This window comes from Puntigrus tetrazona, chromosome 13 (assembly GCF_018831695.1).
Source record: "Puntigrus tetrazona isolate hp1 chromosome 13, ASM1883169v1, whole genome shotgun sequence".
NCBI classification, from domain to species: domain Eukaryota; kingdom Metazoa; phylum Chordata; class Actinopteri; order Cypriniformes; family Cyprinidae; genus Puntigrus; species Puntigrus tetrazona.
Window position 1 is genome coordinate 7,341,881 of NC_056711.1, and position 25,727 is coordinate 7,367,607.

A 25,727-nucleotide genomic window follows, 5' to 3' on the forward strand; every position below is an offset into this window, starting at 1 on the left:
TTTTTTTTAATGAAGACATCCCCAACAGGACCTTTTTTTATATAAATTTTGCCAGGTTTAGCTCAATTTTGGGTTCAAATTAGTCCCCAATATATGGTTAAGTAAATACACACATAGTACAAGTCAAACATTTAGGATCAGTGTGATTGTGTGTGTGTGTGTGTGTGTGTGTGTTAGAGATTGATACATTAAGAAAGGATGCACTGCACTGATCAAAAATAACATTAGGACATTTATTATGTTACAAAGCATTTCTATTTCAGCTAAATGCTGTTCTTTTGAACATTTTATTCTTGAAAAAGAATCCTGAAATACATCTTGCTGTTTTCACAAAACAACTGCACAATATTAGATTAGATTTAAAAAAAAATGTTATTTAATATTATGACATGTGACTGATAACTAAAGTAATGAGAGCTGAAAATTCTTTGGTGTTACAGAAATAAATTATAGATTAAGATAGCCCATTAAAAGTAATATATTAAAATACATTTACATTTTTTTTCGTTTGTAACACTATTCCACAATAATAGTGAAAGAGATTTTTTTAATAACGTTAAGAGATAATTTTGACAATTTAGTTAGTCTGAATTTTGTCATTTCTAATGGGTGATCTGTAGTTTCCTGTAATATTGATTATCTGTGCATTAAAATAAAATAAATGCTGGTTTTGTGGAGTTTTTTTTTTATAACCTCTAGTCACATTAGGCCTTAGACAGTTATTTGGGCATTTGAAGTGTGTATTTTCTGTGCTTGCATTATTTTCTAGTGCCACAGAACCAATTTTTGTTTAGCCAGATGCATGCAAATGAAGCGGTTTGAAGTTGGATAATAGTAATATAAAACATTTATATAATATTAGCTAGGACATCTAAGCTGTTACACATACACACTTCCAGTTTCTAAAAACTTTCAAAGAAATAACAATGCAAAATACAATAGAACATCCACAGAGATGTTCTCATAAAAAGGAAGCGAGGGGTAAAATCAGTAATAACAACAGAGTTATTAAGCCACCAGGCTGGCTTTTCCCATTATGAATATTAAACTGTGCCTCTGTTGCACTTAACCTGCTGGGGCATTTCTAAGTCATCACTAATATTTCAGACCCGCTGTTTCCTTTGCACTCCATTCTTTGTATGTAAATCTGAAACTCAAGCACAGAGTCTGGTGTGTCTCTCTCATAAGCAGCCCAGTAAATCCCTCCTCATCACACTGTGGGGATTTGGTCTGTAATACTGCTGCCGTGACTCACCTACCGCTAGGAGGGAAGGAGAATTAAAGGAGGAACCCAAGCAAAACCAGGCTCTCGAGTTTGTTCTTTCCTTCACTTTCTTCCCCATCCCTGTTGATGGGTGAACAGTGAGCTTCCGGGTGGTCTAAAGAGGTGGATGCAGGTGTGGGGCAGTTGTGTCGGTACTACAGTACTGGGTTTACGACTACAAGCCAAAAGGCCTCTGCCTAGGGCAATCGTTGCCCACAGGGAAGCGTTTGAAGAAAATTGCTCTGCCTGTCATTTAGTCAGCAGAGCGGCACGCCAGAGAGGCAGGCACACAGTCTATTCAGGACTGGTGTGTGTGTGTGTGTGTGTGTGTGTCCATGAATGATTGAAATGAAGAGACTCTTATGTCACAGGCTATAGAACAGGCAGACAGATGCACAGCCAGCTTAAGAACCCAAAACATACCGCTGGGGCACTAAGTCTGGCATCCAAGTGTCTATGGTATCCATCCTAATTAGTTTGTGAGATTAGAATAAATGTCCCAAAGCATAACGTGCTGGAGAAAGTATGCCAGAAGTCACCGGATGGTCAGCTGTTTATAAGTGTGGACTAATAATTGATATTTAACCTGATTTAAAAAATGCTTAAATGCTATCTGTGTTATATTTAAACTGCATGTAAACCAGTGATGAGAAGTTCAGATCATTTTATTTACTTTGGCCTTTGAGTCTCATTCAGCAAAAAGAACAAATCTTTTTTTTGAGTCATTTTGTTAAGTTCTTTCATTTTAGCAAACTATTAAAATGTTACGTGTCACTCCCCTGAACATATCTACTGCTCATGCAAACGCTGATCACACAACAAACACTACAAAACTTATATTGTTTTCGATATGATACAGATATTTTTCGAGGCCAGTATTGTGGATATCTATACCGATACGATACTTCTAAACTGAATTTTTAAATTATGAAATTTATTAAATTATAAGAATAAAATGGTTAATGATACCTGCTTACCCTTATATTTAAAATGCATTTTAACATTCAGAACACCTTAATTGTAATTTACTGGATTATATTTTAGTTTACACATGGTTCAAGTATGTTTACTGCAGTGGTAGCTGAACCAGTAACTTTAGCTACTTCAGTAAAACCATGGTTCGTTTTCATAAAGGACTGCCAATGAGAGGCAGCTGCATTCATAAAATGCTAACTAAAAAGTTATTCATCCTATTCAATGCATATGGTACGCATACTTTTTTTTTTGTTAAATGAACAGAATTACTGGTGAATAAAACACACCATAGTATCAATATTTTTTATTTGAGTATCAGTACTTTAGACACATCGATACTTTGGGATCAATACGTACATCCCTATAAGCAATGCAGTATGATCTGGAAAGAGAATTGATTAGTGTATCTCCCGAGTGTTTCAAAGTAATTCCAGTACAGTAATTATAGGATATTGCACATGCGCGAATGAATGAATCACTCCCCGAGATGACTCGTTCTTCCCGAGTCACATTAAAGATTCGTTCAAAATGAACAAATAGTTTAACGACCTATCACAAATGTAAACACATAATATGGACCTTTTTAAAGACTATAAATAGTAGCAAAACAGATATATTTGGCCATTAAGGCAGGTGAACGTGATTTCACCAAGTACAAGATGTTCCTAGATCAAAATCCTTGTTGATCCTGGAACAACATTCCAATCAGCCAATCAGATTTGAGGGATAATTGTTCAGGAAATATCTGTTTTAGGCTTCTGATCAAGGTTAGGTGCTTTTACACCCTCGTTATTTCTCACTGATGTTGAGTTGTAGTGACAATTTAGCACATGGTTTTAAGAAACAATTGTATGTTGTGGTAGATAGTATGTGCCAAAGCTTGCCAACTCTTCAGCTACACACTCAAAAGTATTATTATTAATTATGAATAATTTTACAAATTTACAAATAAGGAAATATAGGGGTGAACCAATGTGGTTTTGGACCTAAATACAGTTGAAATCTTCTAAACATCTTTTGTGTTCCAAAATAGAAATGAATACAAATTTGGAACATAGCAAATGATGACAGAATCTTTTTATTTGATGGTAAGCTATCCCTTTAAATTTTCAGTCTGTCGGGTTTGTTGATAATGAAAAGAACATGCACCACACGCACAACACATACATGTTTTGATGAGTCACATCCCCTCACTTAAATTCACACATCACAGGCTTTCTATATGCATGCTTAAAAGAAAGACGCAAGCAAACACATGTATAGATGTACACCAGACAGGTCCTATTACCGCCCACTTCCTCTATACACACTCTATCACTTTCCCTTGTTCTTTCGCTACCTCTCTCATGCGCCTGACTTCTCAGGTTTCGTTGAATCAGACCTGGTGAATAATGTATAAGGTACAAGCTGTGAAAACCTGGACAGCACTGTAGGCAGCAGGCAGCGACTAAATGAAAGTTTAGAGCATTCAGACAGACGGCATTCACTAGTGCTGTGCCGTATCCACCCACAGACAGCGGTATCTTCATCAGCTCTGCTTTGTTTAAAGGGGCCTGTCAAAAAAAACAACATTTAAATAGTGAAATGGATTGCTCAGTGCCTGTTTGGAGAAATGATGCCATTAAGGGCAACAGAATGCCACTGAAGAAAACTGCTAGGGGGAAAATGGCGTTTTACAAATTGGCAGACATTTTCTTGTGCTGGAAGTCAAGGAGATTGCCAAATTACTAGTTAGCAGGCTGAGAGAACGAAAAAATGGTAAAACATTATGATTTATTTCACATTAGGACAACGGAGGGATTGGCATGAGCACTTCACCGCTAAAAGCTCTCCTAGAGGTCTGCCACAAAACCAGTATTAGTGGTTTAGCGGTTGGAGATTAGATTCATCCAAATGAGTTTTAAATCTATTTACTAAAACGTATAATTGAAATGCGTTCGGCGCAGGTTATTATTAGGCTGGTACGTAGCGAAAAATCATTAACTTAGGTAAAAATGTTTGTTTACAAGAGGCTGTAAGTATAATTTTATACACGTTCATTCATTCAATTCGTTATTTTGACTCGCGTGACCAAAAAAAATTAAGTGCATGCTGGATACGCCCATAACAAGATTCTGTTCATTCACAACTTTAGATTCATGCAGTTTGTTCAGACTCAAAATATTGTCTGTGTCTGAAATCACACCTAGCTATCTGAAACCGTAGTGGACATTATTGAGTACGCTTCTATCCCATAAATGCACCACAATAACAATTCAAACGATGAACACTGATACACTTCGAGCATCTTGCAAATGAATTTCTGCGTCTTGCCAAAAAGTGTCTACAGTCTTTCCAGTGCGCACAGTCTCCAAATTTGCTCGACATTCCTAATTTACTGTGGTCTGTGTTAGTGGAAAAATGTGAATGAGAGTATAAGAACCGATTTCAGATACAGTCATCGACTCGCTACTCGTACTTGAAGGCTATGGGTTTGTGCTGTGGTCTTTGAAGGAAGACAATTCAGTGAACGAGCAATATCAGTCAGTGCATGCAAGAGAATAAAAATCAAAAACAGCACTAGATAAAATCATATCTGCTTCGCCACACACAAAAATGTACGAAAATCAATATCTGTATAGCAGAGTCATAACTCATCAAATATGAGCCAAATTTAAATGTTTTTTGTTTTTGTTTTTTTGTTTTTTAAATGACATCAGTCATTTAAAGATTAATGTCTTTTATTTGGCTCCACAGTCCTGCTGGGTGAACACAGTCATTTCATTTTAAATAAAAGACATAATCAATTTTCATCTCTGACTCTTGTGATAACTCACAACTGATACGTATTAGTGCTGTCAAATGATTAATCACATTCATATACATGCATGTGTTTCTATTTACATTTGCATAATAAATATGCACAGTAAACACTCATATATTATGTTAACAAAAACGTTTATTTTGTATGCAATTAATCATTTGACAGCACTAACATATATATATATATATATATATATATATATATATATATATATATATATGTGTGTGTGTGTGTGTTGCAATTTTTGTTGTTTGTTTTGTTATAATAGTATAGTAAGCTGATTATTTCTTAGTTAAAAAACTGGCACTTTGGAACGGTGGCAGTGAGACGGCTCTCCAAAGCGCACGCCACACTTTCATTACCCCTCGTCTATTCCCCTGTAGGCCAGCTGCCATGCCAGCTTGGATCCTGTTAATGCTCTAAAACTGGAACATAATTTCAAGGTCTCCGGGAATAGCCTGCTCTTTCCGGCCTTTTTATATTTATTTATTTTATCCAGAGTCACCTGTCGAGTGGCTGTGATTATGCATGCATGACTGGGCCTGGGCCATGCAAATCCTCCGGGCTCTTTCGCAGAGGGCTCGCTGACCTGCTTCCTGCTTTCATCCCGCCTCTAAGTACCGATCACAAACGGCCAGGAACTAAATCAACAGCACATGAAAGGCGCCGAGCATGGCGGAGAGGGGCCACATGGCTAAACAATCCCCTCCCTATCCTGCCGTAAACAGCTTGGAATGTTCACGCAGAGCTGAGCACATTCACCAATGCCTCAACAGCACTGTCTGTTATGCAAATGAGATGAATTTCATTTCTATTCTACTGTTCTCAATAAAAGTATTAATATTACCCAGCTTGGTCTGTGTGTTTACTTGGCCCCTGGTCTGGAGGCTCTGAATGCTAATATATTTGGCTACAATTTAAATATGGATATTTTTAGTGAACTACAGTGAAGATCATATAATACATACAGCTGTCTGAGGAAATATACTTTAAAAGCAGGTGGGGAAGGGCGGGAAATTTTAAATTCCAGGTACACTGCGTGTTGCAGCAAATTGTAAGGGATGTTAAGAGTATATTAAGAAAACATTGTGATTAAGCAGAAAAAATAAATAATGTACGTGAGATATTTGTTAATGGATATTTTTTGTTATTATTGTTATTATATTATTATTATTAAATCGTGTTATTATTATTTCTATTTTTATTTTCATTGTGAGACTTACGATACATATGGTTTAAAGGTAATTTTTCATAAAAAATAATCAGGTATATTAAAAATTATGTGGGTATTTATTAAAGACAAATTTCGTTATTACTATTATTAAATACTGTTATTATTATTTCTCTTTGTTTTATTGTCATTGTGAGAGTTATTGTAATTACAGTTGAAAACTCCAAAATAAAGTATTTATATATAATTAAAATAAAGTATTTATATATAAAAGTAATTATATATAATAAAAATAATAATTAACTACTAAATAGATATATAATATTTGAAAATCTCAATAATACTACTTTTAACTTGAAACTGGACAAATGCAAAACAATTCACAATGACATTTGTTTCTTTGAAGAGGATTTGAGGGCACAATTGCTCCATTTTTTATCATGCAAACAACTGAAGCACCTCACATCAGGCACTAAATTATCATACGTTTTTATCCAACAATAAAAGCAAAAGCACACAATGACCTCTCTAATTGCTGTTGAATGGTTAATTGAGCACCGTAATCCATGTTAAATAGGAAATGGTTAGATTTTCTGACCTATTTCTGTACCTGTGCCCTGGCAATTTCCATCTGAGAGTTGATATTGTGTGTATATGTGTGTGTGTGTGTGTGTACCTGTATGCATCCATGTTTCCCTGAGGCGTTCCCTGCCACATACAGCATACTAATTCAAGTCTTCCATTCATATTCATTGTACAGAAAATTGCTATTCCAGACATAATCTGAATAATGCTTCCATATTCAAGCTCTCTTGTCACCGTTGCGTTGGTTTAATATTAAACGACTTTGCATTTCTGTGTGTTCTTTTTCATAAGTTCGCAGTATGCCAATAACACACCCACTTCTGTAGCTTTAGAAAAGAGATCATACCATTTAAAATCAGGGCTTGAGTTTTCCATTTGTTTCGACTCAACAGGTAAAAGGCAGCCAGAGACTCTTCAGATAGCATTTATCTGTCATTTTTTTGTTAAAATGACAACAGTGAGGGTACAAATCAGTCCGCTGTGGCACTCAGAAAACAGGATCTGAGGCCAAGGGAATGAGCGCCACTTGTTCAGTAGTACAAGAGGGAAATTGCCCCCCTCTGCAGCACACACAATATTGCAGGTGCTTAAATTATTCATCCTGTAGGAACGCTGGGGTCTCACTCAGAGCCAAAACTCCAGCCTCTTAATCTCCACTTTATATTCCATTTTATATTTTACAGCTTTGTTTACTCCGAAAGGGAGATAAAGAGCTCTTTTTTTCCAAAGGCATAGAGGTCTAGCTTTGTTCCTAGTTTGTGAATAAAGAAAACAGTTGTGTGTAATTTTCATATATCACTATGCAACATTTTCTGTCAGTTGGCTTCATTTTCTTGGCAGACAGGCATAAGAATTGCACGAATTTGGTTCTTGAATAATTGTGACCCAAAGAATGCCAAATGAATGAATTACCCAGGGCTTACACCACTACTCATGTTTAATAGTCGACCAGTCGTCCAGAAAAGTAATTGACGAGCTGTTGTTGGTCATTGTTTACCACATGTAAATGATTCACCATATGCCATTTAGCTTTCTTTGCTGTTTCTGGCAAGTTGTGCTGATGGATGGAAAGGGTGTGAGAGGAGATGGAGAATGTCCGAGCAAGCACTCATATTTCCATTGCCAGATTCATATGCTTGCTTTGAAAATAAAATAGCACGCAGAGCACAATAGTCATGTAGTTTCTGTCAACGTCTGGCCAATACTTGACTTGCTTCAGGGGAGATACACACACATTGTGTAACTGAAAACACCAAATCTCAGTGTACAGTTCTTAAGCATTATGTATACAAAAAATGACATTCTGTTTAAACCTTCACGTTACATTTCTATTGAAAATGTTGCGACTAAAATAGTTTAATGTGAAACGAGTAGCTACTGTAATTGAATTCATATTTGCACTTAAGGTGATAAGCAGACATTATTATCCAGAGTGACCAAATAGGAAAATATTGTGACCAAACAGATGGCGGGTAGACAGCGATACCTGTTTAGCTGAATGAGCTCATGGATACCCCATTATGCCTTTTTAATGGTACATGTTTATTTTCAGTGATCAAGAATGGTGTTCATTGCAAAATTTATGTTTAGGTTGCAGTTGCAAATAAGTAATGAAACTGAAATCTGTCGCATTAGTGGTATTCAGTAGTAGCGTTCAAGAAAGTGTAAAAAGATGTTCCCAGAGTCAGGGAAACTAAATGTTTTCCTAGTATTAAAAAGCAAGAGTCTGCTCATCTTATTTGCAAGACCTTGCAAAATTTAAACAGTGTCTTTGCAAATATGCATTGGTTCATATTCATAATTCTTGTCTCAGTTCAGCAGAACTCGCTGCCTCACAATTCTTTTAATCCGTTCACCTTCTTTTTCTATTCCCATCAGCTACCTACAGAAAAGTAAGAACACAACCCTCCTGACTGCAAATCCCAGACATTACAAACCTCAAAACCATGGCACACATTGGAGAAAGCTTCACTTTGTTAATAGCATGCACAGTCATCCACTTACTCCGTCGTTTTCAGTGTGTATTAGTGACGTATTTACCCAGAATAGCCCAGTTTGGGTGAGCCCTTCTGTTTCTACTGGGGTCTTGGGGTTCAAGTTGTCTTGACCTGCCCTGGGACCCTCTCCCTGGGGCCACGGTGATGGGACTGCTCCAGGGACTGCCATTAGTCCCTCCCTCTGCAAAGAGACTCACTGTACTCAGTAACTTCCACTTACTCAAGCGAAAGTTATTCTAAAGGACGCCAAGTGAGATTAGGAAGAACATATGGTGGGCTATATTAATTGGTTCTGTTAAATGGATTTAACAAAAGAAGAATAAGCTAGTTGTTTTTCCAGATCTTCAGATGCTACTGCGATACATATGATCTTGTTAATGGAATGTTTCTGCTGCCGTAGTAATGAAAGTCATTTTTGCATTCAAAGTCAATCAATCACATTGCAGAGCAATTAACAGCACATCTGAAACAGACAATGCTCAGCTAAACACAAAGACCAAGAGCTGTACGTTGGGGAGGCGAAGAGACAAAAACAAGATTAAAGCCATATAATACAAAGCTGGAAAAAGCACAAAAGGATTTGACAACCTGGAACACCCAACAAAAAGAATAAGGGAGCTCGTCAGACCAAAGGACCCAAAGACTGTGTACAACAACGAGAAGAAGATGCATTCACAGGCAAAGAAAAGGAGATGGCAAGGTTAAAACAGGGGGAATCAACATAAAGCAGAGGTGAGACAAAAGAGAATTATGGGAGTATAGTTCTAAACAAAACTAGAGCAAGCACAGGAAGTCCAAACCCAGCATCTGAATATATGTACTTCCTAAAAATATACAGGATGTCAAAAGCAGTATGTCCAAATCTGCAGTGTGTTTATGAAACAAAACAAAAACAAGGACACTTTGCTATCCCATGAGGCCATAGAAGAAAAGTAAGAGAAGTCAAATGTGCAGAAGAGTAATTTTGTTGATGTCACGACAATGCCAACATGGCAAATGTATTATACTTGGGGGATAAAAAAAGAATGAAATAAAATGCATTTTATTTATACATGAAATGTTATTCAAGTCAAAACTACAATTAAAAACCACTAAATTAAACTAATTACATTTGGTTACACAAACAGAAATAAATGTTAACTGTCAGTGTGATTTTTAAAAGAAGACACCATTTTGATCAAAATACAGCAAAATCTGTAATATTGTGAAATATTATTGCAATTTAAAATCACTGCTTATACATTTTAAAATCTAATTTATTCCTGTGATGGCAAAACTAAATTATCAGCAGCCATTACTCGAGTCCTCAGTGTCGCGTGCTCAGTATCACATAAGGTAACAACTGAAACATTTCACAGTGTAGGTCCGTGTTGTTGGATGCAGTGCAACACAGGCAACAGAAGAAGATCCGAGATGCTTTTGTGTGCTGTCGAGATACTCGCTCCCATAAAGACCCATAGTGAAAAATCAAAAATATATTTTTAAATATAAACATTAAAAACAGCAAATTGATTTTCTAGGAGTTACAATTCGGCAACAATAGCAATATATTTACTCTGCAGTCTATGAAATATTGTGACTTGGATTGATGGTAAATTAATGATGTTGCTGTGAACGTGGGAGGCCTTTATACTTGACTTTATATTTCTAGCATAAAAAGGAGTGAAATGAGAGCACAACAGAGGATATGAGTGAGGGGGGTTGATCATTTGTAAGACTGGGACACAGCCAGGAACAGCTGGATACCAGGGCAGCTGTTTTGTCTTTAATTATTTTTCTTTTTTTTTTTGTGGGTCCTGAATGTTTGTGAAGAGCAGCTGTGATTAGTCGAACAGAGAGAATAAAACAGAGATGCTTTGAGAGGAAGTGCGGTGCGTCTAGTCTGGTCCAATTGTAGGTCATGAAGCAAAGGCATGATTAGAAGAGTCGAAGGCATGCTGAGATGAAAATCATGTATTAATGTTTCTTTTCCCCCATGGCTTTCAACTTTCATTCGTTTGCAACTTTTCTCATCCTTTCTATCACTTGTTCTTTCATGCCCCGCCAGCCTCTCTGTTGCTTTCCCACTAAGCGCTTGCCAAATCCTTGGTGAACCAGAGGTCTTGGTGAGATTGTGCTAGCCGATTCCTCATTATATTGAAAGCGACAGATGAAATTTTCAAGAGATTTCCACTCAAAGCCAATATTTCTCGACTGTCTGGACAACACCACCGACACTGGGGTCCAAACGTCAGAGACCACTAATGAAAGGCTTCCAATTTGCATTTTGTTTACATTCAAATGAATAGTTCACCCAAAAATGAAAGTTCTGTCATCATTTACTCACTCTCAAGTAGTTCCAAATCTGTATGAATTTCTTTGTTCTGCCGAACACAAAGGAAGCTATTTTGAAGAAGAAGAAGTTTGCAACCAGGCTGTTTTAGGTCACCACTGACTTCTTTTTTCCCTACTATGGAAGTCGTGTAGTTCATTTTTGGGTGAACTATTTCTTTAATTCTTTTATTTATTAGAAAACACATTATCAGGATAAACATTGAGTTGACTAGTATGCTTTTTTCATTAATTCATTTTATTAATATTTTCCTAAAATGGAGATTAGTTAGTATGTATTTATTGTAAGTGCCGGCATATAGCTGTTTAGCAGCTGTTTATAAGTCTTTGCGGAGTGATTTACAGGACTACTGCTTCCTAAAAGTCAATTTATTACTGTCTCCTGTGTGCTTCCTTCCCACCTGTTTAAAAACAGAGTAATTATGCATTTGCCCCATCTACCTGGTCCCTTACTGGCACTTTTTGCTGTGGTAATTGTGTAAATTTTGCATGCATCTGTGGTGACTGGCCGAGGCTGGAGCTGGCACAGACATCGCCCCTACTGATTCCAGCTGTCAGCAGTGTCTATTAACAATGATGAATCACTCCCCCACCTCTCAATCCAATCATAGAGACCACAGCAGGCCTTAGATCTGGTCACCTCTGACTAAATGATTTTTGGACAGCATGGGGCGGCCAGCCAGAGCACCCGGTCAACGCTTTGTGTTAGATTACGTTATTAGCCTGCAGGCTTCTGAGCTTTACATCTTCCAGCCTGCCTTTGTAACTGTGGTGCGTTACTCAGATGACAAAGCAAGACACACAACCGCCACATGTAGAGCTCTTTGTATTTATACTGGCATGCAAAGACTTCACACGTTGTCAGAACTGAATTATGATTCAACTGGGTCCGATCTACGACCTATGACAGATAGGTTTGGCTCAACTACGCTCAAATTAGGAGAATCAACTGATCAATATTCAATTAATTGTAATTATTTTTATTCTCTTGCTGTTTTAGTGTTGGTGTAGTTACTGCGTTTTGTCTTTGGACAGTAGACATTATGTATTTGCACCCATACGCACACCAATGTTGTTTAATCACACTAAAAATAAAAGCTGAAATTAAAGTGCAATCAAATGTAAATATTATTTAAAAATTTATTATTTCATTTATTCAAGTAAACCTTACCTAGTATGTACATTTAAATTAATCATATGGTACAATGCACTTATTGTAATATGTATATATATATATATATATATATATATATATATATATATATATATATATATATATATATATATATAACTTAATCATGACAGTATCATAACAACTGACACACACGCATACAGACATATTTAACTTCAAATAATATTAGAAGAAAAACAATTTACAATTAAGTGAAATTGGTTTTTCATGCTGTTATCAGTAAGAGTGTTTGATTTCCCTATGCTGTGCCTCAGAGGAGAGCAAAACAACAGCATGAATAAATGATGAAAGTGTACAGGGTTTGCCATAACACTAAAAACTTCAACAAATTGCAAATCTGCAAAAACTTTTTTCACTGCCAGTCTTTGGTAGCACAGCTGAATATGCTGCCACAGCTATTACAGTTTCTGAAACACAGACATACGCAGTATCAGATATTGGTGATGTACAATTTCTGAAACTCTAAAATAAACATAGAAAGCGTTTAAATGCCCAAAATGATACATCGAATTGCACAGGCAGATTGTCCCACCAGCATTCTGCTATCATCTCTCTTTTCATCTGTGTGGCCCTGCAGGTTAGAAGTCAAGGTCAGTGGATATCAATCACTTTTCTTAGCTTTCCACTTTTCTCTCACCATCTCCCTCACCGTCGGGAGAATGTTTGACCTCCAGAAAGCAGAAAGACAGATGGTGGACTGGATGTGATGGGGTTATGTGATGAGCTCTGTGTCACATAAAATCTAGTTGACATCATGCTGTACAGTCAGTCTGTTAACATTTCCCTCAAGAGCTCCTCAGTCCTCCATCAAAGCCCTAAATGTTCTCTGCACGTCTCTACACTTCATCAATGGCATGTAGCCAATAACAAGTTCAGTGTTGACAGGGAAGAGCTGATCTCTTAAATGGGGATGCTGTTAATCGAAATCAATGACGAGATCAATGGTAGTATACTGGACATCATCTTGTTCCCCGAAACAGTACAAAATAGTTACTGTATAAAGTAAATACAAATTGCATTGTACGCTTAAAAAATTGCATTGCGCTTTAATATGAACATATGAAAAAACAAATAAACAAATCCAAGCTATTATCACATTTCTAAATGAATTAATATTTTCTAATTGATGTAATGAAAAAAAATTTATAAATTAAAATGTGTCAAGTAATAAATAAATAAATAAATATATATATATATATATATATATATATATATATATATATATATATATATATATATATTCGTTAAATTCCCTGAAACAGTGAAAAACTGAATTCACTGATGCCATTTGAGATTCGTCAGACTACTGTTATGGAACTACTTTGCATTTCGCTTGAGCTTAACATGTCCTATACTGTACTGCAACTGTACACCTGAGCGTTAAGAACGGACAGACACTCCTCTGATCCATCTAAATGGAAGAGCTAAGGCGACAGGAAAAAGAGAGAAACAAAAAAATCGATGGTTTTTTGTACTCACAGCTTCAAGTTTCTATTTTAACATGGCTCGCTATTGATTAGCTTTCATAGCTGAAGTCTCCCTGAGCAGCAGCTCGCTCCAGGAGGATAGAAGAGAGTTTAGCAGAACAAAACCCACAAAATAGAGAGAGGGGAGCTGGGAAATGATAGCCTGATGCTTCCTTGGCCTTTTTGATCCGCACTAACAGTCCTTGCTTAAACACGGTCAGCGTACAGTTGCCAACATGAAAGGCTTTTGTACTGCGTGATGGACTTTCCCAGAACAGCACCGCGGTGTGCAGAGCTTTTATAGTGGGGAATGCAGGCTGACTTCGAAGGGTGAATCGTTTAAGGAGAGCTTGCCAAGTGCTGTGCTCCCACTCCTGCTGAAATAAAACGAGTTCCGGCGCTTTGTGTGAAGAGAAGCATCAAACACCTGTGCAACGGAGAGCAATGCTGGATCGGCAGCGCGTGGAAACGGCAGAACTGTGCAGAAGTGGCATGTCATTGTCGACATTAAATACTTGCTAATTAAAAAGCCACACTACAGAATACTCGTACTATAATCTTACATGAATTATGTTCATGTTCTGCTGTCATGGTGAGTTTACGGTAACCAGCGTACTTTGTGAAGCGGTTTGTTCTCGATCTGGAACTGATTAACTGAGCGCCGCTCCGGCACTAGCTAGGTGTTGACAGCTTCACAGCATCATGCCAGTACGGGGGATCTTCTGAAGCGTTGCACGGCAAATCTGGAAGGTCATAAAGTTGACGCCAAAGAGAAACCTTCTGCTAACCACGAAACATCAAAATTGCTAAGTAAACACACTGAATGTGGATAAACAGACAGACAGATAGAATACTGGGTGATACACAGATGGATAGATTTCATTCTGAGTGTTAGATGTCTTTCATATCTCCTCAATGGCAGCCAAACAGTTGTTACAACAAAAAGCACTCCAGAGTGGCCACGGAACAACAAATTTATACAGAGTCTCATCCTTATTCATAGCCACGCTTTCTGAAATTGTTTGATGTCCTATTCTTTTTCTCATGGCTACCCCATCATTTAGGCAATTTCAGCCCAGCCAACTCAAGCAGCATAGCAGGCTGGCTATTACACTTTGTGTCACATTCTCCCCCCGGCCCCATTTATTTCACAGGGCCACTGAACGCTAAATGACAATTGGCTGATATTGCCAAGGACTTTATCAACAAACTTCCAATTTTACACCATGCGTCTGCATGACGATAATGGCTTTTGTTTTCAAACTTGTGCATTTTTATTTCCTTTCGCAACAAGATTAAATTACTACTACCGAGGCCAAGTTCAGATATTCTGCAGCAGAACACGGTAGAAACGGATACTGCAGAGAAAAGAACGAGTTTCAGCATAGGAGAGTAAAGGGTGCTCTGAGGGTTCAGGCGCTTAGTTCCTCTCGGTTCTCCTCCTGCGTAAAGCCTAATGATGTGGAGGTAATGCAAAGTCAACTCAGATCAGAGGACAAGAGAGTGCCAAATAAGTGTGAATAAACTAGCTGTGAAACGTGGTGCTTTTTTCACTCCTTTAAGTGCATCTCCTACTTACTAATTCCCTCTATTTACAACCTTTCCTTGCAGTTTTTGTATTGTAGTGGAAAATCCCCACCCAGTTACGATGTCCCTATTCCAAGGTTTTGTATAATCGCGCCTAAAACCTGCTACCGCTATTAAAAAGACCAGAATAAGTTGCATTATGAAAGCCAGTGCTCTGGTTTTCCCTCCAGACGTCTTAAAGGGATAGTTCTCCCAATCTTTCTTCGTTTACTAAGCCTTGTTTTTCCCAACCTGTATGATTTTATTTCAGTAGAACATAAAAGAAAATATTTTGAAGAATGTAGTTAACCCGAACCAGTTCCCATTATATTGCGTATTATTTTTTGTCCGTACAATCTAAATATATAGGAACCGAAACGGTTCGGTTACCAACATTTTTCAACATATGTTCCTACGGCTTTAAATAACCTAAACGTCAACGACAATGAAAAATGTAAAAACACCTGAAAGCTTCATTCACGCCAGGGGAACCGGATCTCAGTCAACTCTCCATCTAAACGGTTTACATTTCCCTGTCCTCACTTATTTGTTGACATTTCAGGCGATTTCGAAGCAAGACATCTGCATTTGGGAGACACACCTGCAAATCCAATCCATCTGCAGCAGCTCTGCCATAGAAACTATAGAAACTTTGACCCCTGCATCACCCCGTCTTTGGGTTTGCTTTATTGGCAGTGAGGCATATGAGGGCACTTCAGGCAAATAAGGGGCAATAGTCCTAAGAGAGAGGAAGCCCTGCAGCATTCAATAAGCCATTTAATCGAGTGGAGAGCAGACATCAATACAGGTAAAACCCAGCAGGATACTCAGCAGGAAAACAGACAGGGGGAGAGGACTCAGTATGTATTTCACAGGCAACACACAACTACGCTCAACACCGCAATAGAGCACAGCTGTGTTTTATAAAGGAAGAACATGACACTAACATAACATTTTGTGTCTGGCTATTTTAGCCTTATATTTAAAATATGCTGTGAGTGATGTCATGAACAATATATCAAGTGTGAGATTTCAAAAACAAATGTTCATAAATGTAAAAGGTAAAAAGCGCAGATATGTTTCATTTGTGAAGTTTATAGTTGTAAATATGATTGTCTAAGGTACTGAAAACTACAGTATCGATATAAAATATTATATATTTAAAGTCAAAGGTTCAGTTACAGGCCAGACAAATTAAATGCAGTTATAAAAATGCCCGAAATTATCATAAGCATAACTACAGTATATTGCCGAGACATTTAGCCAGCACATTAAAACAAACACACAATGCAACTAAATCAGCCCAAACAAATTAAACATGTAAACTGCATATAAAAATTCATCTTTAATCTTTAAACTGTTAAAAAGGAAGTGATAAATACTCTGTGACCTATTACTCCCAGACACCAAGACTGTAGTCTGCTTTTTCTCAGTGTCTGTGTCATAAATCCCCATGTAGGTGGGGAACTGATTCTCCGCTTGGCCTGTTCTTTGCCGTGGAACTCAGCCGTCAATCAACGTAAAAAGCTTTCCAACAGGGAATAAGGAGCACCCTCAGATTTAGATCACTCTTCCGTAACTTTCTGCACTCACCGCCACAAAGAGAGAGAGCGGGAGGGAAAAGTAGCAAGGTACATGTTATTTTAATTACTGTGGTGTTTACCACCTTATTCCGGTTCCCTAAGGGAAGCTCTACCCAGGCTTTGTGGTTCTTCGCTTTCATTATTTTGATTGACACGACTTACCATTGACATCGCATTTGCAGGGTTTAAGTTTCCTCTCAAGTTTTTTTTTTTTTGCTTACAAATCAGTAACAGCTGGCAGTCATTTATCCATTATCTATAAGTAAATGTTCCTAAAATGTTAATTTATTGTTTAAACATTTATTAATAACATATTCATTAGAACATATTTATTGATGAAAATGATTTTATTCTACCTTTTTTTTAATAAGTCAGAAATCATGCATTTCAAGAAGGATTTAAATGTATTTTAATGCAAGTTGTTCTTTGAATTAAGTGTTGTTCTGCTTTTACCAGCTCTGAGTCTAATGTTAAGGAAATCGTTTGCTGCAGAAAATGAAAAGTTTCAATCTGACTTCGTCTGGTGCTGTTAAACCTTTTCTGTCACCATCTGTTGTGCACACCTTTGACAGCGCATCTCCGCTTTTTTTAATTTTTTATTAGGGCCCTCTCCGTGCTGAAGTAGGGGACAACATTGCCACCTAGAGGATGATCCAAGCCAGCATCCAGCATCTCGGGCCAAATACACACAACCCCTGCAACCCTCACAAACATTTTTGCCTCTGCATCCCGAGCCGTATATAAAAAGTAACTTCATTGCAGCCCCTCCCCCAAATAAAACGCATTCAAATGCTACTGTCACATCAGCAACACCTCGAGTACCGGACCGAGCTATTGCATTGCCCCTAGAGTTGGCTGAAGTGTACAGCATTTATAATGGTTCACTGAGCACCAACCAAGAACATTCAGAACTATATCTCCCCATGCAAGATCCAGAGGATCAGAGACCAGAAGACTGCATGCATCCACAAGGGCATATAGAGGAAAAAGAGGGAGGAAAACAAGTAGGACATTGGAGAAAGTACCATTTCCACTGTTTAAATTACACCAAACCACTTTTTCCACTAACAGTCTTTATTTGATCCACTTGTTGTTGAGACAAATTAAGCAGATTAAACAAAAGCACATCCTACCTGAATAGATGGGAGCGAGTCGAAATATATCAGAAAGCCGGCTGTTCACAGGCTCATATGGAGAATCCTCAAGTAAATCATTCCCTGTAATATCAATAAACGACATACCAACAATTAAATTCAACATCAGTTATGAAATCCTAAGCACGTCGTAAATGTCATTATTAAAAGCGGCAGACTATGAAGCTGTAAACTCTCTTGTATGTTAGCTGGTATTTGGGTCATTGATTCATTGGACTGGTTTACAATTCCAGAGCCAGTTTCTGGTTGATTAGCTATACTGGTCAGTCGAGCCCCCTCCAGCACACACACACACACACACACACACACACACACACACACACACACACACACACACATAGGCTAACATAAAGCATCAGATGACCTCACACTCCGTAAACTTTAATGGAGGCATTTACAGTGACCCTATCTGATAACGGAACCCAGGAAAGCAACTTCCTCGGCTTATCATTAGTGGCCGCCAAGTATTAAAAATAAACAGTGTCAGAAAAAAATGTGACCCGTGAAACTTTACATTGCAGCGTGAGGCTAAGCGCCGTCAGCCTTGTGTGATATGTGTACAGTGCACTAGGAGAAGGCAAGTCCGCGCACCCTGCAAATGCTGATAGATTCCCCAGTAGATGCGCAGGCAGTTCTTTTCCTTCTTCATGCCTCTTTTACAGCGGCAGTTATACAAAGGGCTCTGCTTTAACGCGTCCAACGCAAGCCGGCATTCATCCTTCGCCTCCACTCCAGTCACCATACTGAAGTTGGTCTCCCTCCCCGCCACGCACTGCCTCATAGTTCGATACTTTGTGCTGCATCCCGGCTCCTTCAAACACAGCTCGTTCGCCTTCACGCAGTCCAGCCGGTTTGAACTAGTAAAGTAAGACTCCTCGGCAGATAACAGCACATCTATGGGGGACGACAATAGAAATAATCACATCGCGGGTAGGGACCTCGTTTTATTGAAACCGCTTCAGCAAACTGAGCTACTCCAGATCGTCAACAAGAGACGTAATTAAAAGTATAATAATAAATAAACTTCAAGATATTTCGATCTCATTCGTATTTGTTTTATTTGTGCCCTTTTAAACGACTTTGCGTAACATTTCTCAAGTTGATATTGTTCGAGATTGTAAGGGTTTAATAAACTTGCGGTGCTTCGGGGATTAAAATATTAACGCAAGGGGATTTAAGCAGACTTAAGTGGAAAGTAAAACAGAGCTGATCCTCAAAAGCAAAAGCAAATATATGCCCTAGTTATGAAACGATCGTAACATCATATAGAATAGGCCATATATCGGACAGATTTAAGAAAAAAAGTCTAAAATATGAAAAACTCTTTTTTTCTGGTGGTCTTGTGGTGATATCTGAGTTTTAATTTTAAATGCAACACTGCATGCCTGCGTTCAAAACGATTACTATAACATTTACCGAATGCGTAAAATCAAGTTAAAACTCACCCAACAGCGGTAAAACGATGTAAATCGCTGCGAAAATCATTGCGCTTTTTATCCGTGGGCAAGTTCGTTCAAACGCGCAATTTATTGTTTTGACGATGAAAAGAATAATCCTTTCTCATTCAGGTCCATTGAAACATCGTCGGTCACAATGTACATCCAGAGTATATAAAGGAAAAAAAAATGTTCCGTAACCTGGTCCAAAACTGTCACTAACCGATACGAAACGGTTTCTTGAATTGAGACTCGCAGGCAGGGTAACTGATAGAAAACGAGTCGCGAGGCAGCAGAATTAAACTCCGGCTCTCGAGATACGCTCGTGCGACTGAGCGCGCCACAGCAGTGTGGCGTTGAGTTGCGCTGTAACCCAAACCGAGAAGCACGCGCGACTCAGCGCGCGCTCAGCGCATCTGCGTGCGGCGCGGGCAACGGGACAAAGACGTTTGCCGCTCCGAAACTTATTATCGTGTTTATTGCGCTCTGTTATTGTCTAACTATATACAGGGTTGTGCGAGTTTTTTGCGTTCTGTTTCTCGTCAGTCGGTGGGTGCGTGTAAGAAATCCCACCGCTGACGCTGAAAGCGCGTTTGTTTGCCCGACCTGTAGATGGTGGTTGGACTGGTCTGAATTGTTTTACAGCCCTGCTAGGAGTAGATTATTCCGGTATGGCGCTGGTACGTTGGGTTTCCAGCGGAATCAAGCAGGCTAAACGATTTACACGTAGTGTTCCGCGTATCAAAGCCTAAGTAGGCTATCCAGATGCATGTAAATATTTAATATTTATTACATGCCATGTAAGTCAAACTATAGTCTTCTCATTAAGTAAAAAACGTTTTAAGATCGTTTTAAGAACGTTAAAATGGTTATCGTGTCATGAAACATTTTTTTTTCTTTAACGAAATGACAGTATTTGAAAAGTTAGTATGGTAGGCCTGTATCTTTCCTTCTCAAATAAAGTTTCTGTGCGATCTCGCTCCCGTTAGTTCATCTCTTATTAAAAGACTGGTGGAGGTCGCCATCTGTTGGTACGTACAAGCATCCTTCTAATGAAATGACCAGACCAGTGGATCTCAACCTAAGCTAAGGCTATGGTTTTTAGGGGCTTGTGCCTGTTCAGACAGGGTGAACGTTTTTTTAACTTTAAATAAACACACATCAGGGACATTAGTTATAGATACGTAAATAAATAAATAACAACAATTATTTTAAATAAATGCTAAGTGAAATAAAACACTTAACTGTACCAGGTGATGCAAGAAACAAAAACAACAACAACAAAAAATGCTCCGAATGTAGAATTTGTCACTGTGGAAATTGTAAAAACAAACAAGGCTGGTGAATTACATACTTATTCTCTCCTATTAATGCTTTTTTACTATTTAATGGCTTTACAGTTAACTATGTTAAATCCGTTTCTCCTAATCAGTGAGATGAACTATTACATGAGAATTTTTTGACGTTTATCCTTATGCCCGTAGATAATTAAGGATCAATTGCTCTGATCAATAACTCTATTGACAGCTGTTCAATTAAGAGTCATGCTTCTCGTGGTTTAAATGCTTTCCTCAATTAACCTGAGTTCATTTCATTCTAATAACCGTAAGTGGAGAACTGGGTTTCTACAGGCCATCGATGACAAGCAGGGTTCGAGATCATTTGAAATATTCCTTTCACCTCATGGCTCTCTCTCTCTCAATGGGAATTATCTGAATTGTAATAACTAAATCGATTTGTACCAGGCCTGGCTCCAGCTCTAAGATTTAAGGTGGGCCGTACAGCTGTGTTTGGTGGGTGTTGAATGGTTTGTTGGATGGGCCAAGGCCTGATTCGCGCCGTATCACACAACAAATGAAACCGTTCTGATTTAAGAGTTTGATTGTTGAAGAAAAAGTCTGAAAGACACAACTCACTTTGCAAACGAAAGTCAAAATGATATAGTCACCGTCATATAAACTAGAACACTTTAATGTGCCGCGTGGCACCAAATCAAGACCAATCTTTTCGGCAGCGTCTGGGAAACTGGAGAAAGTAAAGAATGACGTGACAAATACTGCTGGACCGAATGGCACCAAATTAAAGTTATTGATTACGGACGGTGCTTACAAACGCCAAACAATAGGGAGACTGACAGTTTAAATTGCACTTCGAAGTGGGCTGGTGATGAATGAAACTGTTAGTTTAGGAGGCCAAATGACTGAGCTATCTCATGGGCTTATGCATTTCTCACAGGTGATGTGTCTAGGTAAGCCTACACATCTGCCGGAGAAACATCGGTGGGTAGGCCACTGCAAGGATGTTTATCAGTCAGACACTGCCTGCAAGTTAATGACACTGTCAGTATCTACTCTGCTCTCAATAAGGTCAGCGCAGCTTTGAATTTGATCTGAAGTAATAGTCTTCTTTTGCCATCTTTACACCACCAGACAAACCATCTAATGTGGTATACATTTTTAAACATTCGTGTAAACACACTGTTTAATGTTGCACATATAAGGTACAAAAAGGCCTAAATGTTAGAGTAGAAATTGGTGTGTCTCATCATGTTATTTTAATGTACTATTTTAAATCTATTTTGATCTATTTTAAATGTGATGGTTTATAGTGCAAACCAGTGATGTTAGATTCTTGAACAAATCGTTCTTTCGAGTCGATTCTCAAATCAAACTAAATCAAACCTTAGTTCCTTGCTGATGACGCAGGATGCACAGCCAAAGTATATGGAGATTTGGAGAACTGTTGCATGATGCCAGATAAATATATTATGATCCACAAATAAATGTAAAGCAATTGCCAAAAACCAAGCATATTCACAAAATGAATAAAATGAGATTCAGAAATAAATCTTAGAGTTCCACAAACATTAATTAAATTCACAAATATGTAAAATTAGACTTGCAAATGTTTTTCTTATTCTACAAACACAACATTGCCTGGCATTTGCGTGTGAATGGTGTCCTGAGCATATTTGTGGATAGCTCTCTGTGTGTTTGTAAATTTGTGGATTTTGAAACATTTCAAGCCTCAAGATACGTGCTAACCCCCAAATGGACGCACTCCACCAACCTTCTACTTAACCAATCAGATACCGGCCATGTGGTGCTGGTCAACTTAATCAAGTTTATGCCTTACAATCAGTGGGAATGGGATATTATGTTGTGATCTTTTTAGATCTTTTTTATTGAGGTAACGACTTATGTCGTGGCCTTGAGATGCTATGTTAAGGGAACAACATTAATTTCTTGCCACAAGTTTATAAACGAACCTGCCCGACCATAGCGTAGCATTTTTATTAACATTAAATATTTAATTTACCATGTGTATATTATTATTTTTATTATTATTATAACTAGTTAGGACCATTTTTTTTCATTTATTTTATATAAATATATTATTTCCCCTTTTAAACCTCTATCCCTTTCCCTATGCTAGTATTTTGTACCTTATAATTTGCAAGTGGCTACTGTAAACACTTTTTATTAATTTTTAATATTACTAATACATTAATAATAAACAATTATTAATTCACAGAATGTTCAATTCAAAATTCCAGTCAGCATAGTTAAACTTCATTGGCATTTAGAAAATGATGTAAAGAGTTCGAAATGAAGGGGAGAAAACTAATACAAAATATAACAATAGTCTAATAGTAATGATAATGATATATAAATATTATGAAAGATATCACGAAGATCATTTAATGGACACACACAACTAGCAGGGCCGTGGGATGGATAAAAATGTTTTCTTGTAGGCCTATTTTATTTATTTTATGCCACGAGAAAAACATTTTGTTCCCTCAGCATAAGAAGTCGTGGTCACGAGAAACGGATGCTGTTCCCTCAACATAGCGCCTCGAGGCCATGTTACCTCGACAAAAAGAGCTCGTGTCCACGACATGATTGCACGCCAAAACTAACTGAACCGAGCACGACGCCTCCCAGGCACCGTAGAATTGCCGCTGTTCCCGCATTGCATGTAAGGCAAAACGATTGGTTGGAGCGAACATGCAACGATTAATGCCGGTATCTGATTGGCTGAAGTAGAAGGGGGGTGGGGTCCATGCATTTGTATATTAGTGTGTGTCTTGACGCTAAAAATGTTTCCACAAATATGTGCAACTATTCACAAATGCGCAGAGAGCTAATACGCGTGTCAAAAATCAAATGCACAGGACGCGATTTACATATAAATGGCGGGCAAAGTGTTTTTTAGTAGAAGAAAAAAAAAGTTTTTTATTTGTAAGTATAATTTTTTTATTTGTGACTTGGAATCGTGTTTATGGAACTCTTAAGATTCATTTCTGCACGTTTATTCGTGGATCATAATCTATTTGTTTGGAATTATGCAACAATTCTATCTCCGTAGAAGTAGCGCCAACTCAAAAAGAGCCGAATTAGCCGGTTCAACCAACGTCGAGGTTTGCCGAGGATTACCGAAGATACGAATCGGCTTTTTGAACCGGTTAAGTTAGTCGAACTGTCGAAAATAGAAAGAACCGGTGCGCAGAAACGAATAGAACTTTGCATCACTAGTGCAACATTCTCCTCGTTATTAGCCTCATCGTTATTAGCCTCATCGCGTTGAGGAAAAAAGACAAACTGGAGACCGTTGCCGCTGCGCATGCGCATCGCGTGAGTAGACCAGTCATCAGCGTTCCGTTTATTTGAAGCGCTTTCCCCCCCCAAAAACACTTCCCTTACAAGCTAAACTTTCCCATTCCGCCCTCATTGTCATTGTTATAATACTACAAATGAGCCTAGACACTCTTTACGAGGAAATTTTATTGACGGAGCAGCAGGTGTCAGAAAATATCAAGCAGCTTCATGAAGGTAACAGTTAACAGCAGATCAGGTAGTTAACGGTTAATTTGAGATGAGTTCGCGAGTGTTTTTAAACTCGGAAGAAACATCGCTATGATAAATTCACATTAACTATTTACATTTCCACACAATTAAGCTTGTATTGTTAGAAAATGTTTTTGGTTTTTTGTTTTGCCCATTCAGTTAAAATTGCCATCAAAAGTGTACAGGACAAAATAAACTGCTCACGTGAAAAACTGGAGGAAGCACATCGTGAACTGGATGAGAAGGTACTCCCGGTTTTTAAAAAGATTAGAAAAGATTAATATCCCTTTTCACTTTTCTTAAGTGTTATGTGAACGTATATAGGCCTACCTCGAGACATAAATATTGCCACCCAGCACAGGATGTGCACTGTCACTCATCTTAAAGTTTATCTGTTCAGAAAGCTGATATGCAGTATTAATATCCTTTGGTGCTGTGAAAACGCATTCTGTTTCATGATTAAAACACTTCATCTAATGGACAGGATACATTAAAATGGAGTGGATCAATTCAAAGCGGCACTGCAAAATCAATCTCGTTTCTTTCAGATTACATTAGTATTATTGTTGAAAAACCTTTAAAAATACAATTAACCTTGCAAACATATGGTATACGGTTTGTTTAATACCAATGTCAGACATAGTATGTCAATGAGCAATTGAATCATCTGATTAAAAAGGTCATTGTGTGAATGCTGAGGTCAATGCAGAGATGGACCATAGGATTCTGAGTGCAAACTTCCAGATGTGTAATTTCCACATAAATTGATAATCATGCAGTGAAGATTTGTGTTTGTATAAAATGTATGTATATAGTCAAGTCAAGTCAATTCAAGTGGCTTTTTATTGTCATTTCAACTACATATAGCTGTGCTGTACATAGTGAAATGAGACAACGTTTCTCTTGGACCTGGTGCTACATAAAGTCACACACAATACAAAAAAACTCCCATACTGAGCTAAGACAGTGTCTTAGCCACATAAAGTGCAAAGTGTGCAGACTAGTGCAAACAGCAAGGAGGTAGAGTGCAAAATCCAGTGTGCAAACTAGTGCAAAGACAGAATAAGTGCAAGAACACGAAATACAAACAACAATAAATGTGAAGTGCAAAAATGCCTATGGAACAGGAAGACCATTCGGGTGTGATTATTGAGGATTTATAGCAGTTTCAAAATGAATCCGTTGTACATTGTGGCAACTTTAAAACCTTTAGCGCAGACTCCTTGAGTGACCTCTGAGGTAGTGAATGTCACTGAAGACGTGTCTAATTTTCTGCATTAATATGTTTGGTCAGACCAATGCATCCTGTGTAATTACGAGACGTAATTTGCTTGCATTCTTCGAAGCCTGGTAA

The 25,727-nt window shown here is 37.9% G+C and overlaps 2 protein-coding genes across 6 annotated transcripts in view; one reads left to right on the top strand and one right to left on the bottom strand.

The window, feature by feature from the left end:
* Positions 1 to 20,130, bottom strand: part of gfra1a (gdnf family receptor alpha 1a) — a 60,830-nt gene extending 40,700 nt beyond the window's left edge. Inside the window, exons 1-4 of one of the 3 annotated variants that reach the window (XM_043256318.1) lie at positions 19,533 to 20,129; positions 18,679 to 18,981; positions 18,067 to 18,150; positions 8,839 to 8,976 (exon numbers count right to left, since the gene is read on the bottom strand). In XM_043256318.1, coding sequence (XP_043112253.1) covers positions 8,839 to 8,976; positions 18,067 to 18,150; positions 18,679 to 18,981; positions 19,533 to 19,572 — 565 coding nt within the window. In that variant the 5' untranslated portion in view covers positions 19,573 to 20,129. Of the gene's footprint in view, positions 1 to 8,838; positions 8,977 to 18,066; positions 18,151 to 18,678; positions 18,982 to 19,532 lie in introns of all 3 variants that reach the window. The other 2 variants (XM_043256320.1, XM_043256319.1) reach the window with 2 other exon arrangements.
* Positions 20,131 to 23,641: 3,511 nt separating this feature from the next.
* Positions 23,642 to 25,727, top strand: part of ccdc172 (coiled-coil domain containing 172) — a 105,680-nt gene continuing 103,594 nt past the window's right edge. For all 3 annotated transcript variants that reach the window (XM_043256416.1, XM_043256413.1, XM_043256414.1), the window contains exons 1-2: positions 23,642 to 23,767; positions 24,533 to 24,618. In XM_043256416.1, the coding sequence (XP_043112351.1) occupies positions 23,719 to 23,767; positions 24,533 to 24,618 (135 nt within the window). In that variant the 5' untranslated portion in view covers positions 23,642 to 23,718. The remainder of the gene's footprint in view (positions 23,768 to 24,532; positions 24,619 to 25,727) is intronic.